This window comes from Amblyomma maculatum, chromosome 11 (genome assembly GCF_055883805.1).
Source record: "Amblyomma maculatum isolate TAMU_Amacu chromosome 11, ASM5588380v1, whole genome shotgun sequence".
NCBI classification, from domain to species: domain Eukaryota; kingdom Metazoa; phylum Arthropoda; class Arachnida; order Ixodida; family Ixodidae; genus Amblyomma; species Amblyomma maculatum.
The window spans coordinates 93,575,069-93,588,536 of record NC_139354.1 but is presented as its reverse complement, the minus strand read 5'-3'; the positions used below and the strand labels follow the sequence as shown (position 1 = coordinate 93,588,536).

Below are 13,468 nucleotides of genomic sequence, written 5' to 3'. Positions count from 1 at the left end.
CTCATAAGAAATACTTTGGTGCTGTCTGTATGTATCTACGTTTGCAGTAATGTTTTACTCGGCTAAATCTCGTCGTTCAAGGGGACAAAGTTTTGATGTTTCTAAAGAGCTAGAATTGAGGAATTTAATGGAGAATAATTTTTGTAGTGCCCATTGAACATAATACGCGTCCCAGTTCCTATTACCGGTTACTTCGAAAAAAAAATGTTGAACTGTGGCGTTCACCTTCACTTACCCATTGCTTGTTGTAGCGGCTCCTATATTAGGAACACCACCACACCACCTGCGCTAGGTAATAACTGAATAGTGTTATTTGGCGCAAATAAGTGCAATCACTTCCTTTTATATTTACTGAACTTGAGCGAAATAAAGCAATTGAAGAAAGAATAGGTCTGAACCAAATTTTATGCTACCACGAACACATAAAATAAAGCTGTACTCACAAGGTTGTAAAGACTTTGAACATACTCTTCATCAAGAAGTCGATTTGAGGCGCCCATGCGATACTGAAGAGTCGTGGCCTGCGCAAAGCAAGTTTGATACTCCTGTCAGTCCAAATTTCAAAGTCCAAAACTGTTAAGACCTAGATAAAATTCATATAATAATGAAATCAAACAATGAATTTTTCTTCTATTCTTTTCATCAGCAAGGGTAACCAACACAAACCGGACGCGATCAAAATAAAAAAGCGCATTGCTGTTGACATTTCTTGTTGTTGCTATGCCATTCAGGGCGAGACAGAGAGAGACAGGAGGAGGAAGCAACTGATGATTGACAACAAAAAGTTACCTAAATTCACCATTGCGAACATGAGGAAAGGTATTGGCTGTTTTCAGTTCGCATGTCTGAACTGAGAACATACACTTCTGCGGTAATTTCTGAACCACTCTAAAGCGCGATGTTTTTGCAGTGGCGGTCACGACGCTTCAGGGCATTTCGTAGAAATTTCGCAAGTTTTTTTTCTGAGCAAATAAATGTACTCATTCAGCACCTATAAAGTAGCCACTACCGCTTCTATTTAGACCTGTTTCACCGGTGAAACGATTAGTCGCGTAACATATTTTTGTGACGTTCAGTCATATTTGGAGTAACCCGAAATAGTTGGGTTAATGTAATGCTGGAACTAAAACGTAGGGTTAAATCTACCATTGCACTGAGTTATTGGTTTTATAGCGAATATTTATGCTGTGCCTATGAAGTAATACCAAAGAATGAATAGCGTGCGTCACACACGCTATATCTAGGGAGCTGTACCTAAAAAGCATTGCCTCGCATTGAAAATAAAAAAAACAAGGAAACTAATGAGTAAGTGAGCAGCACATAAAGGCGGAGAAATATATAAAGCTGAAATAATTAAAAAAAATAAAACTAAACATTAGTTGCGTTCTATAGAAAAGAAGTAATCTAAAGAACTATACTAAAATGTCCAAAACGCAGCACAGAAAAAATGTTTTTTAATAACTGAAGGGGCGTACAAACAGTACTGCCGTAATGGACATCCGAAGCTTCAGAAAATGCGTAGTTTAAGGGTGGAAACGTTGATGCAATGAATTTCACACATATTTCGGGCTTCATATGATTAGCAATTTTTTTTCCTCCGGATCATGCTAGCTCATTTTACACAACTTTAAACATTATTTGCCAAACAGCGACCACTCATTCTAATACACGAGTCGCGCCATGTATAATGTTAGTTGTGTCCTAATATTGTAATTTAAACATTATCGTAGAATCGCTTTAGGCTGAACATTGATTCTTTATATAAGGTATTATTCCGTATACGCGTGAGACAAATCATTGAATCAATATGCAACCTTACGTAGCAAACACTTCGGCGGCAACTACCACGCTAAGATTCCCCATAATCCAAATTTCTGGCAGAAACGCGATGGGTGGACCTCTCGCACTTTGGTGGTTCCTTTAATCAGCAGTTTTGTTCTTCAGAAAATGCCGAATCATTTACATCATCTTCAATATTCTACGTTTAGTTGTAACCCGCCAATTTTCACTAAATGGTGCTCCTCAAGGCAGTCCCAATTTAACGGCTGATGTACTGGCAAACATATAAAGGATCGAAGGTATGGTTATCAGTAGCCGTGCTGCGCACTGAGTCTTAGTACGATCAAGTGATATCTGCCGGAAACAGAATATCGTAAGAGCTAACGCTCTTGAAACAAGAAGGTAACTGTAGACGAAACTACTGCGATCATATTGAAGAAGTGCGAACGCAGAATCCCCATGATGCACACAATAATCAGTTTATAATTGCTTCAAAATTTGGCAGACACAAACATAATGACATGTTGTAGGAATAATTGAGGTTGATGTGCAAACTAGAAGTTTTTATCTCCTATGATAGCAGACAAACTTTAGCGCATAACTAGCACAGAGGCACTTGGAAACCCTCCACGGTATAGACGGCGAAATATTACGTGATATTCGAAAGACTGTTACTCACTGCACGTATTTATTTCTATCCAAAATAAAACGAAACTTTTGACAAAAGAATAATATATTAGAAGTTAAAATCTTCTGCAAATAGGCCAATCAACCTGGAAGGTAAGAAAGGTGATGGTAATATATATATACCAATAACTATTTTCGATGCGCTCTAACACATTATGGAAAAGCCCTTCAATACAGTGACAACTATCAGTTCAATTTCCCTAAATAATGGCTATTATAAAAGATGAATGAAAATTGGTTTGGCTTGGCTTATGGGTTTTAAGATCCCACTACAACTCAAGCTATGAATGACGCCATAGTGGAGGGCGTCAGATAATTAAACCACCTGTGGTTCCTTAACATGCGTTGATATTGAACATTACGTACTGCGTCTACCACATAATAAATTAATCTAACCGAACAATTGGCTACCTTCGTCGTAATCTACGCATGGCTCCTTCTTCCTTAAAACTCAGTTCAGTTCAGTTCAGTCGTTCAGTCGTGTCCGACTCTTCGTGACCCTGTGGACCATATCACGCCACGCTTTCCGGTCTCTCACTATCTTCCTAACATCACATAACTTCATCCGCAGCGCCTCGAGGATGCCATCTAACCATCGCGTTTGCTGCCTACCCCTTCTCCGGCGACTCTCAACCTTTCCAAACATCAAATCTTTCTTCAGCGACTCCTCCCTTCTCATCAGAGTACCAAAGTTACAAAACACTTGTGCGACCGAAGCTTGATACGCTAGCGCTATCTTTGATCCGCCCCAAACTAATCTTATCACAGCTCTTGAACCTGTACAGAACCGTGCTTCTCCTTTATCCATTCAAACTACTCAAATATTCTAGCATATCCGCATTAAAGTTTCAACTTCAACTTCCTTCTCTCATTTCCCGTCGCCAAATTTCTCGCTTCTGCCTTTATCACAAGTTTTTTTTATAGTCACCTCGTGACAGCCAGCTCATCCCACCGGTACGTCGAACATCTCGCACAGGCCATTCTAAGAGCGTCATCCAGCATCGTGGCCGCCCTACTACATTCCAGAAGTTTTTTTTCGTGCACACAGCTCGCGTGTCTTGAATGACCTTCCCAGCAGCTTTGTCCTAATCTCCGACCCTGCTCATTTCAAGATTGCCATCGAAGAAGCCTCGCCATATTTGTAATCACCTTACAAAAACCATTGTTAACCGCCATTCAAGTGTCCACCCCTCATGTAATGTCCTGTCTGAGGGCCCTTGAGGTTCTAATAAAAAAAAAAAAAATGAAAGGGTGATTTACATTTTGCCTCCATCAAAAAGTGATTGCCACGCTGGGAGTCGATCCCGCACCATTGGTACAGCAGTGAAGCGCCTCAACCATTGCGCCACATGGCGGTGCATAAATTAATGCATTGGGCAGGAGAGTACAGAAAGGCGTTCATTAAATTGTGCGACTAAATGAAACTCCAGAAATATTTACCCAATGGGGCTCTTTAACGTAGCAGAGTTGAATTCCCAGTCAGATGGCACACGTTCTTAAAAAAACTAGTAAAAAGACTGAACGGCACACGTCAGTCGCTGTGCGCGCCTCGTGTCTTCTGCGTGTTCCGTCTGTTGACAGTTTTTTTTCTCAAGAATTTTGAACGTGCCCTTACGGCGCAGATTACATTGGCGCTTGCTTTTAGCCTCCATCGAAAAGCGGCCACCGATGCCAGAATTCGATCCCACATCTTTGGGTAGTGTAGTCTAGCGCCTTAACTTCTGCACCACCATGGCGGGTAACGCAAATGTGTCCTGGGTAATGACAACCTGATATAACTCGTTTGAGTCTTTAAACCACTATCCGAGCACCAACGCATATTGCAAGCAGCATTTAAACGAGCCATAGGTAAACGAGAAAGTTGATAGCGCGCTTTTTGCCAATCATAGCGAAAGCCAGAAAAAGCCATTTGTGTATCTTAAACAAGCTCTGGTACATGAAGCAAGTTTGCACTGCTTCAGGGCAAATGTACAGAAGGTGTATCGCATCTAAGAATTTTTTTTCTGGTCATCAAGCTCGAAACTGTGACGACAATCAATTTTGTTCAAATGGTTGAAGGACGGTAGCTTCTGGCTGGGATATCTTTTTATGCGCGCAACTTGGCTTTATATTTCTCTCTACTCGAGATGTTCTTGATATTTTTTAGACCCGTGTGCCAAGAAAGGTTGACATCTGCTTTGCCTGATTTTATTTACGGAACTGAAGGCTTCAGAGGAACGATTTGAGGGTACCTGAACAAAGTAGTTGGGAGCTCTAAATTTGTATGGTTTTTTTATCAAATGAATACTTCAAGTGAATTGATGTGAAATTAACTAATATATGCGCTCTGTGCGATGTTTGCTTTGGAATTTCATATTTGAGAGCCTTGTATCATCAAGCACTGGTAGGGACTTTATAAGATATACGTATGCCATAATGAGGAAAATTAGGGAAGTTATTGCATGGCAACGTTAATTGTACTCCCCCCCCCCTCCCCCCAAGTTTTCCGTGAACAAATTCGCTGGAGTACATGCTCATTGTAGCGCGCTTAATCGCTAACAACTTGCTTGTGTCCTCTACTAGCTGGCAAAAATTAAGAAATATGAAGTCACAAGCTGCGATATTAGGTGAAATAGTACTCGTAATAGATATAAAGGTACCATTAAGCAAGCAATATGCAGATGCCTGCCTTGTCAAGGGTAGGATGCTTGAATCGTAATGCAAGGACCCTGGAAGTGCGATTTCTCTCATGCTTAACTAAATTCACAATGCGATGTTGGAAACTCCTACCAACAGGCCATATCACGTGGTCGCGTAATGTCCCAACAACGTGCGAGCAAAGATCCTAGTCTTATCAGCTGCATTTGTCACCTGCCAGAGCCAAGCACATCATTTTTCGCAGTTACAATGGAAACCGAACCGCAACCAGGCTGCAGTTGGTTATCTCGATGACGCGGATTTTGGGCTTTCACAATAAGAGTAATTGTGTACAATTCAGGTAATATTTTATTTAGACTGTACATGAAATGACGATCAGCTAAACGTTTTCAGAGGATCGGGAGTTAGTTTTACCAACAATTTTACACTGTGGAATCTAAAGTGTACATCAAAGAACTTGGCATAATTTTCTACTCTTCACTGGAGGATATGATGTTTTGTGTTCCTAACAGCTAACTATAAAAACAGTTTTCATTTCATTTATAGAGTAAAAGAAAATATCTGTAAACTCAAAATGAGCGTCAGTGCCCTTTTTCATCAGGTACTCCTCAGGGCCATAAGATAGAATATGCAGCTTCATACAGGTGGCTTGTCTTTGCAAACGTTCCACACATCGAACTGTATTTATCTTCGGGAGAAGCTGCATAGGTTCCTAAGTTTTCAAAATCGTAGTCAAGTTTACTGAAGCAGTATCCAGGACGGCCAGAAGATCAAATCAGTCGATAGAGTCGGCCATAAACCCTGGCTGCTCATTAGAGGGTCAAATTCTAAAGTTAAAGCTCAGCTACTTTGGTCATCTCATGAGAAGAGAGGAGTCGCTGGAGAAAGATTTGATGTTGGGAAAGGTTGAGGGTAACCGCAGAAGGAGTAGGCAGCGAACGCGATGGTTAGATGGCATCCTCGAGGCGCTGCAGATGAAGTTATATGATGTTAGGAAGATAGTGAGAGACCGGAAAGCATGGCGTGATTATGTCCATAGGGTCACGAAGAGTCGGACACGACTGAACGACCGAACTGAACTGAATCCAGGCTGAAACCTTTGATGTTACAAAGGAAATTTTAGTCTGACAATGCTTGCCATGAAGAACAGATATGTTACCGTAGCCAAGTTTCGGTGAATATCGAAATTATAGTATGTTTTAGTGAAGTTTAAAAAGGTTGAAACAAAATCAGAAGATTAACTAGCGTACACCGAAGACCGTTGCACCGCCGCACAATGATATATATGATCGGAATCTGCTCATCGAAACCTTTTAAATGATATACGACTTGGTGTTGTATAAGTTTATTCTCTATTCGCAGGTATTACTTGACGTTAGTTAAGCTCTGCCATAAATATCAATTTCTATTCAATATCAGCTAAGCAGTGGTACATAAACCGATGCCGTAGCCTAGTGTTCCCTATTTCTTCCCAAATAAGTAAACAAGTTCACAATTCGTCCTGGGCACTTAAAGAAAACATAACGTTTCTGGCCACATACAGCTGGCTTTTGTAACGTATTGTACAATTATTCATCAAAATTTTATAAATAATGATTATGTGAAATTAGCGAAATGCAATTTTACTCTAGAGAAGGTAGCCAACAATAAGAATCTTGATACTGAAGTGCAAGTTTCAAAATTTGTTCACGATTAACAAATAATAATTATTTGAGAACTACAATTAGCCTACGGAGATATAATAATCATAATACTTCCAACGATATTTGATTTGATAATTTATTATAGAGTTAAAATTTATTCCGAATCATCTCAATAAAGTTACTAGACATACAACTTGCCACGCACATATATACCCGATATAAGCTGTCGAGCCATAAATGGCGTTGATTGTCCTCAAAACAGACTTGGACAAAATTTACAGCTTAACCGTAATAAAGATGACCTAATTGTAAAGCACTCAGTAACAGTTGTGCCGATAACCGGACAGTAGCTATTGTGGTATGTTCACCCTAGGACAATATTTTAAGCGAAACTGACAGGTTCACTTTAGTAGGTTATTAGCAAACCTAATTTGCTAGGCATGCTATGTCTCTGTTTAACTTTCGCTGGTATTGAAGGTTGGGTTAACACATCGAAGCAGCCCGAGGTTTCTGCCAGTAGCAGCAGAACTACGGTCTGAAAAAATGATTCTGCAGTATTTTGTTTTAATTACCAGCGTTGATTTTACATTTTTGCCATTATACCGTGTACGAATTTCATGTATTGTAAGAAATGGGGCGTTAAAAATAAAATGTCACCGCAGTGGCTGACTGAGTAGCGTGCGATGACGGCGTCGACCTTGGACTACGGTAAGTTTCGAAACCGACTAGCGACAAGGTGTTTTTCTGTTTCCGAGTTTTTGGATGAGCTTCAGAGCCGTGCAAAATCCTGAAATGTGCTTAGTAATGTGCCTGCATTCAAAAATGCTAAAGTCATTGTGTAAATGTGTCTGTCCTCACTCTCTATCCCTATGACCAGTGTACTCTTTCTTTTTGCCAAATTGTATATTTTAGAGGCATTTCGTGATAGAGGCAGAGCGCTCATTTCAATGCTATATTTTTATTTTAAGTCCAATGGGTAAATTTATTTGAAAAGCAACGCCGAAGGAAGCTTGCAGCTTTCCATCCATGGAAGGCTTGCACAAGGAAATGGTTTTGACACAGTTAAGCAGACGTTGCAGGCATTTGATGACGTTAAAACCGGACAAGTTCCCACCAGGCCACCTAAAAGGCCGGATCTGTCACATGGACTTGTGAAATAAAGCAGCCCTCTGGCAAATTTTTACCTTGGAATTCAACTGTCACGTGCCAGGGTGGTGCCAGCTCGACTGAAACTGTCCGTTAATTGTCGAATGGTGGGAAAACATTCGATCCCAGCGTTCACGCTTGCACTGAACTGAATTATATATATATATATATATATATATATATATAAGACGTCATTAGGTCGTGTAAGGTATCTCAATATTTAGTATTTTTGGGAGAGACATTTCTTTCGGCATTTTTGCAGAATGTGGATTATAATATGTCAACGTATTGAAAGATGTTTTTTTAACGCTAGTGAATGTAACCTACGCCCCTTCCTCCCTCTGTAGCTTTCTTGATTTCGGGCCTATTCGCAATGTGGCTAGGTACGTTCAGGGTACCACGACTGCTGGTTCTAGTATAGGGGTTTCGGAAGGCATTCAAGTACATGTGGTAGGGCAAGGGCTTACATTCAAAATGCAAGAATAAAAATTAGTGCAGCAAATATTTCATGTTCCGGCTTTGGCAGTCGACACGTACATTATCCGCATTTGTAGGAACATGGGACGCAATTGTTTTTCGCTGCATATCGATTATCTGACTATTAATGAAATTGAAGACTAGGTACAAACAAAAATGCGTGCTTCTCACAAGTTAACTGTAGGTGCACTGTGGCTAAAGGAGGCGTACATGCTATGTATTTCAGGTTATGTAATTGCATGTCGCGTCAATAGTTAGTGAGGAAAGCCAATGACTCATAAGTACCCTGACAACAATCAAATTAAAGTGAGTATTGTTTGCCTAAAAATTGGCAATCCTTGCTGGAAGTTTTGGTAAAGCGCGCTTAAGAGGTTGTTGCAGGTGTCGCAAAGTAGGCGGTGTGCACAAATATTTTGAGCGTATTTTCGTTCTCCGATCAGATCTGGTTTAGGAGAGAGGGAAGAAGAGAGGTGGCTCTTAGTTCTCATTTTTACGGCAGCTGTCTCAAGAATGAGTACTTGGATTCATTTCGAATAAGGTAGAGAAATGATTTTATTACGAATGACGTCAGACTGTGTCATGACAAGATACCGATATTAAAATTGTAAATAATCGGTGCACAGAAAAAGAAATCACTAAAATCGAAAGATGATATTGAGGCATGCTCTGATGGGGGACAGCATGGATGCCCATTATGTATGCTAGATGCGAGGCAGAGTTTTTGATGTTGTCAATGTTAAAGATGATGTATAGATCGCTGCTTCTCGGAATGGAAGAGGAAAAATAGTTTGTCCGAGATATACTTTCGGAAATGATTGAAACCATATTAGTGCATTGTTGATACCTAATAAACAGGATAATTTAGAGTTATTGTCGAAGCTCACGCGAAACAAATAGCTACAGAAGCAAATAAATACAAGTCAGGCATTAGTTGCCTCTTTCGTTATGATTGGGAACGTTCGTACTATGTGAGGAATAGTGCGAAACTTTGTGCTGACGCTGCACGGCGATACGCTGGTAATTCATTGTTTTCAAGTTATAAATGTTCAAATATGCAACCCTATGTGCACTTTCCGGCGCATAAGCTAAATATTTCAATTCTGACTGTCAAGATACCTAAGCGCGCAGAAAAGTTCTTTTCTTAAGGTGACGGAAGCGAAGGAGCTAGAGACCTCCTCAGGACATCAGAAAGGTCAACAGCAATATGAACACCTGCAGAGAAATTTATTTCATGGGGGCAGTGAATGCTTCATCCCGCCAGTTTGAATTGCTGCAGGACGGGACGCATTGAGAGCGTGAATCCTGTTTTGGAACTATGATTGAAGAAGCGTATTATAGCTGCCAATACTAAAAGCGTGTTCTAGGTATTCGAAAATGTTTTGAAATATGATGACACTTTGGATACTGTAGAATATATTTAAGAATTCTCTGTTTTTTTTCGACTACACGAGTACTACGAATTTATATGATATGAAATATTACAAAATATTTAGAATCCCCAGTGAATTGACGCTGAGAAAAATCAGCGGCGGCTATTAAGCTTAGCCTGCTCGGTCTCTCAGTACTGCATAGGTAATCTCGCTAGGGATTGCTCATTTCTGCTGCTCAAGGGTAATATAGAATTCTCACCGAAATGAAGCTGCTTACTCGAAATGTTTAATGAGAAAATTATACAAATTTTATTGACCACATTTATAACAATATGATGGGCTTCCACTCTGCAACTCAATCTCATGCTACAGGGCTTGAGAAAAGCGGTGGACTTTATGTTCATTGCACTCGTTGGGCTCGACGCGGAGACGTAAGACAGCGCCATATCCTTCTAAGATTTTCTCGAGTGAGCTTATGGCATCTCGATAGAATTATTGAAATGTGGATTTAATGGTTGGTTGGAACGTCTAGCGCTGGCAGTACTTTGGGCACAGCAGGATCGAATTACCAGCCGCAGGGCACAGCTTCAGCGCGAGCGAGATGGGCGCCGGAGACAAGCGATCGTGACGCCGATTCTGCAGCGCTTTCTATTCTTTGTCTTCTTTACATTTCCCCCGCGTGAAGAAGTCGCCATCCTGGCGACTCAGGGAGAAGAGACGACCAGAGGGTTGTAATATAGATTGAGGCGGCTAACATGGACAACCTCGCGGCTGCGACGGCGGTGGTCGGAAGAAGGGGTGACTGGCTCGATGACGTAGTTCACAGGGGATGTGCGTTACAAGACGCGATAAGGTCCGTGGTATTTGGTGTCTAGTTTTTTGGTGGCAGGAACGCATAGCCAAACGAAGCTGTCGGCCAGGAACGTGGGAGCAGGGGTATCGGTATCATGCTGATCTTTGCGATAGCCTTGAGTGTTGGAGGTAAATGTGCGAGCTAGCTGATGGCATTCCTCGGCCTTCTGTGCAATATCTGACAAAGCACTGTACTCAGAGGCATCTGGATGGTATGGCAAAATTGTGTCCAGAGTACAAGATGGTTCACGGCCATATAGGAGAAAAAAGGGCGAAAACCCAGTTGTTGCTTGGGTGGCAGTGTTGTACGCGAACGTTACGAATGGCAGTACCTGGTCCCAGTTTGAGCTTCCCGATTCAGATGTAACATACATTGCGAGCATGTCCCCAAGCGTACGGTTGAAGCACTCCGTGAGGCCGTTTGTTTGTGGGTGGTACGCAGTTGTAGCCCGATGTATCAATTTACAAGACGACAGGAGCTCTTGGACTACTTCGGAAAGAAAGACACGACCTCTATCACTCAGTAGCTCGCGAGGGGCGCCATGTCGAAGAATGAAGTGGTGCAGAAGAAAATGGGCTACCTCTCGGACTGTCGCCGCGGGAAGTGCAGCAGTCTCGGCGTAACGGGTCAGGTGGTCGACGGTGACGATGACCCATCGATTACCAGCGGCACTGCATGGTAGCGGATCATAAAGGTCAATTCCCACGCGATCAAACGGGCGAGCTGGACACGGTAAACGCTGGAGAGGGCCAGCAGGGTGGCGAAAAATCTTGCGTTGTTGACAGGCGGTACAAGAGCGAGTGCAGCGACGTACGAAATTGTACATTCCCAGCCAGTAGTACCTCTGACGAATTCGATCATAGGTTTTGAGGACGCCGGTATGAGCGCTTTGCGGGTCAGTGTGATGGTGAGCACTAACCTCGGAGCGGAGGTGGCGCGGAATGACAAGAAGCCACGTTCTGCCGTCTGAGTTGTAGTTCCTGCGGTAAAGAAGACCGTCCCGAATGGCGAAATGGGAGGCCTGTCGGCGGAGTGCCCGAGGATGCGTAGCCGCTGAAGTAGTGCCAAGGATATCTAGCAGGTTAGAAACCCAAGGATCTTGTTGCTCGAAAGGCATATCCTCAATGGTGAGTGCTTACAAGAATGCTTGAGGAGGGGACGATGAGTTAGGCGAGCGCACCGGTGACCGAGAAAGAGCGTCGGCGTCAGAGTGCTTGAGGCCAGAGCGGTACACTACACGAATGTCGTATTCCTGAAGCCTGAGAGCCCAGCGCCCGAGACGGCCAGATGGATCCTTGAGAGACGCGAGCCAGCAGAGAGCGTGATGATCTGTAACTACCTCGAAGGAGTGGCCGTATAAGTAAGGGCGGAACTTCGTTACAGCCCACACGATTGCTAAGCACTCCTTTTCGGTAACGGAGTAGTTGGACTCGGCTTTGGTGAGAGCACGGCTTGCGTAGGCGACAACGTATTCGGAGAAGCCAGGCTTGCGCTGGACGAGGACGGCGTCGAGGCCGATACTACTGGCATCGGTGTGAAGTTCTGTAGGTGCAGTAGGGTCGTAATGGCGAAGGATTGGCGGTGACGTCAGAACATTGCGCAGTGTCGCGAATGCATCATCGCAGGCTGGCGACCATGAGGAGAGGTTAGGGGTGTCTTTCAAGAGCTGTGTAAGGGGGGATATGATGGTTGCGAAATTCCGAACAAAACGACGAAAGTACGAGCAGAGGCCCACGAAGCTTCGCAGTTGTTTCAAAGTGGTCGTTTTCGGAAAGTCAGCGACGGCGTGCAGCTTCTCAGGATCAGGCAGAACTCCATCTTTACACACAACATGTCCAAGTATTGTTAGCTGGCGGGCACAAAGCGGCACTTTTTGAGGTTCAGTTGAAGACCGGCGCTTTTTAGGCAGGTGAAGACCTGGCGAAGTCGAGTCAGGTGGGTCGGGAAGTCATTTGAAAAGACGACGATATCATCGAGGTAGCATAAACATGTTTCATTTCAGGCCGCGCAGTACAGTGTCCATCATTCTTTCAAATGTGGCTGGGGCGTTACAGAGTCCGAATGGCATAACATTAAATTCGTATAGTCCGTCTGGAGTAATAAAGGCGGTCTCCGGATGATCCGCCTCTGCCATGAGCACGTGCCAATACCCGGAGCGTAAATCGAGTGAGGAAAAGAATTCTGCGCCTTGCAAACAGTCTAGGGCATCGTCGATTCGTGGGAGGGGGTGCACATCACGACGAGTGATTTTGTTGAGGCGGCGATAATCAACACAAAATCGTATGGAGCCATCCTTCTTTTTAACTAGGACCACAGGAGACGACCATGGGCTACAGGATTCTCTAATAACACCTCGTTGCAGCATGTCATCGACTTGTTGGGCAATAACACGGCGCTCAGTCGGGGACAACCGATACAGCCGCTGATGGAGGGGTGGGTGGGCGCCAGTGTCAATGAGGTGAGTAACGGTCGTCGTGCGGCCCAAGGAAGATTGCGGGATGTTGAAGGAGGAGCGGAATTGGTGTAGAAGGTGAAGAAGTTGTTCTCGGTGGCGCGGCACTAGAGCGCTGTCCACAGAATGGTCAAAAAGATCCCGCTGTAGCGGATCTGAAGCCAGACGAGTTGGAGTCAAGGCGTCAACTTGGCAAACAGGGAATGACAAATCATCAAAGGCGAACAGAAGGTCCACGGGCTCGATGCGGCCGAGGCACTCCCCTTCGATCAACATAGCGGGAGACGCAAGAGGATTGGCTACCAGAAGTGCGCTAGCGCCGTTGTTCATGTCAAGGGCGGCAAACGGCAGCGGTAAGTGGCGGCGGCGGCAGACAACGTTAGAGGGCACAAAGAGGACTGTCGCGGCGGTGGTAAAAGAGGCA

At 43.5% G+C, this 13,468-nt stretch overlaps 1 protein-coding gene across 1 annotated transcript in view; it reads right to left on the bottom strand.

Annotated features, from left to right (window-relative positions):
* The window catches only part of LOC146174407 (neprilysin-like), a 195,351-nt gene that overhangs the window by 96,251 nt on the left and 85,632 nt on the right, over positions 1–13,468 (bottom strand). Inside the window, exon 9 of the mRNA XM_084585389.1 lies at positions 444–521. Within this exon, the coding sequence (XP_084441515.1) occupies positions 444–521 (78 nt within the window). The remainder of the gene's footprint in view (positions 1–443; positions 522–13,468) is intronic.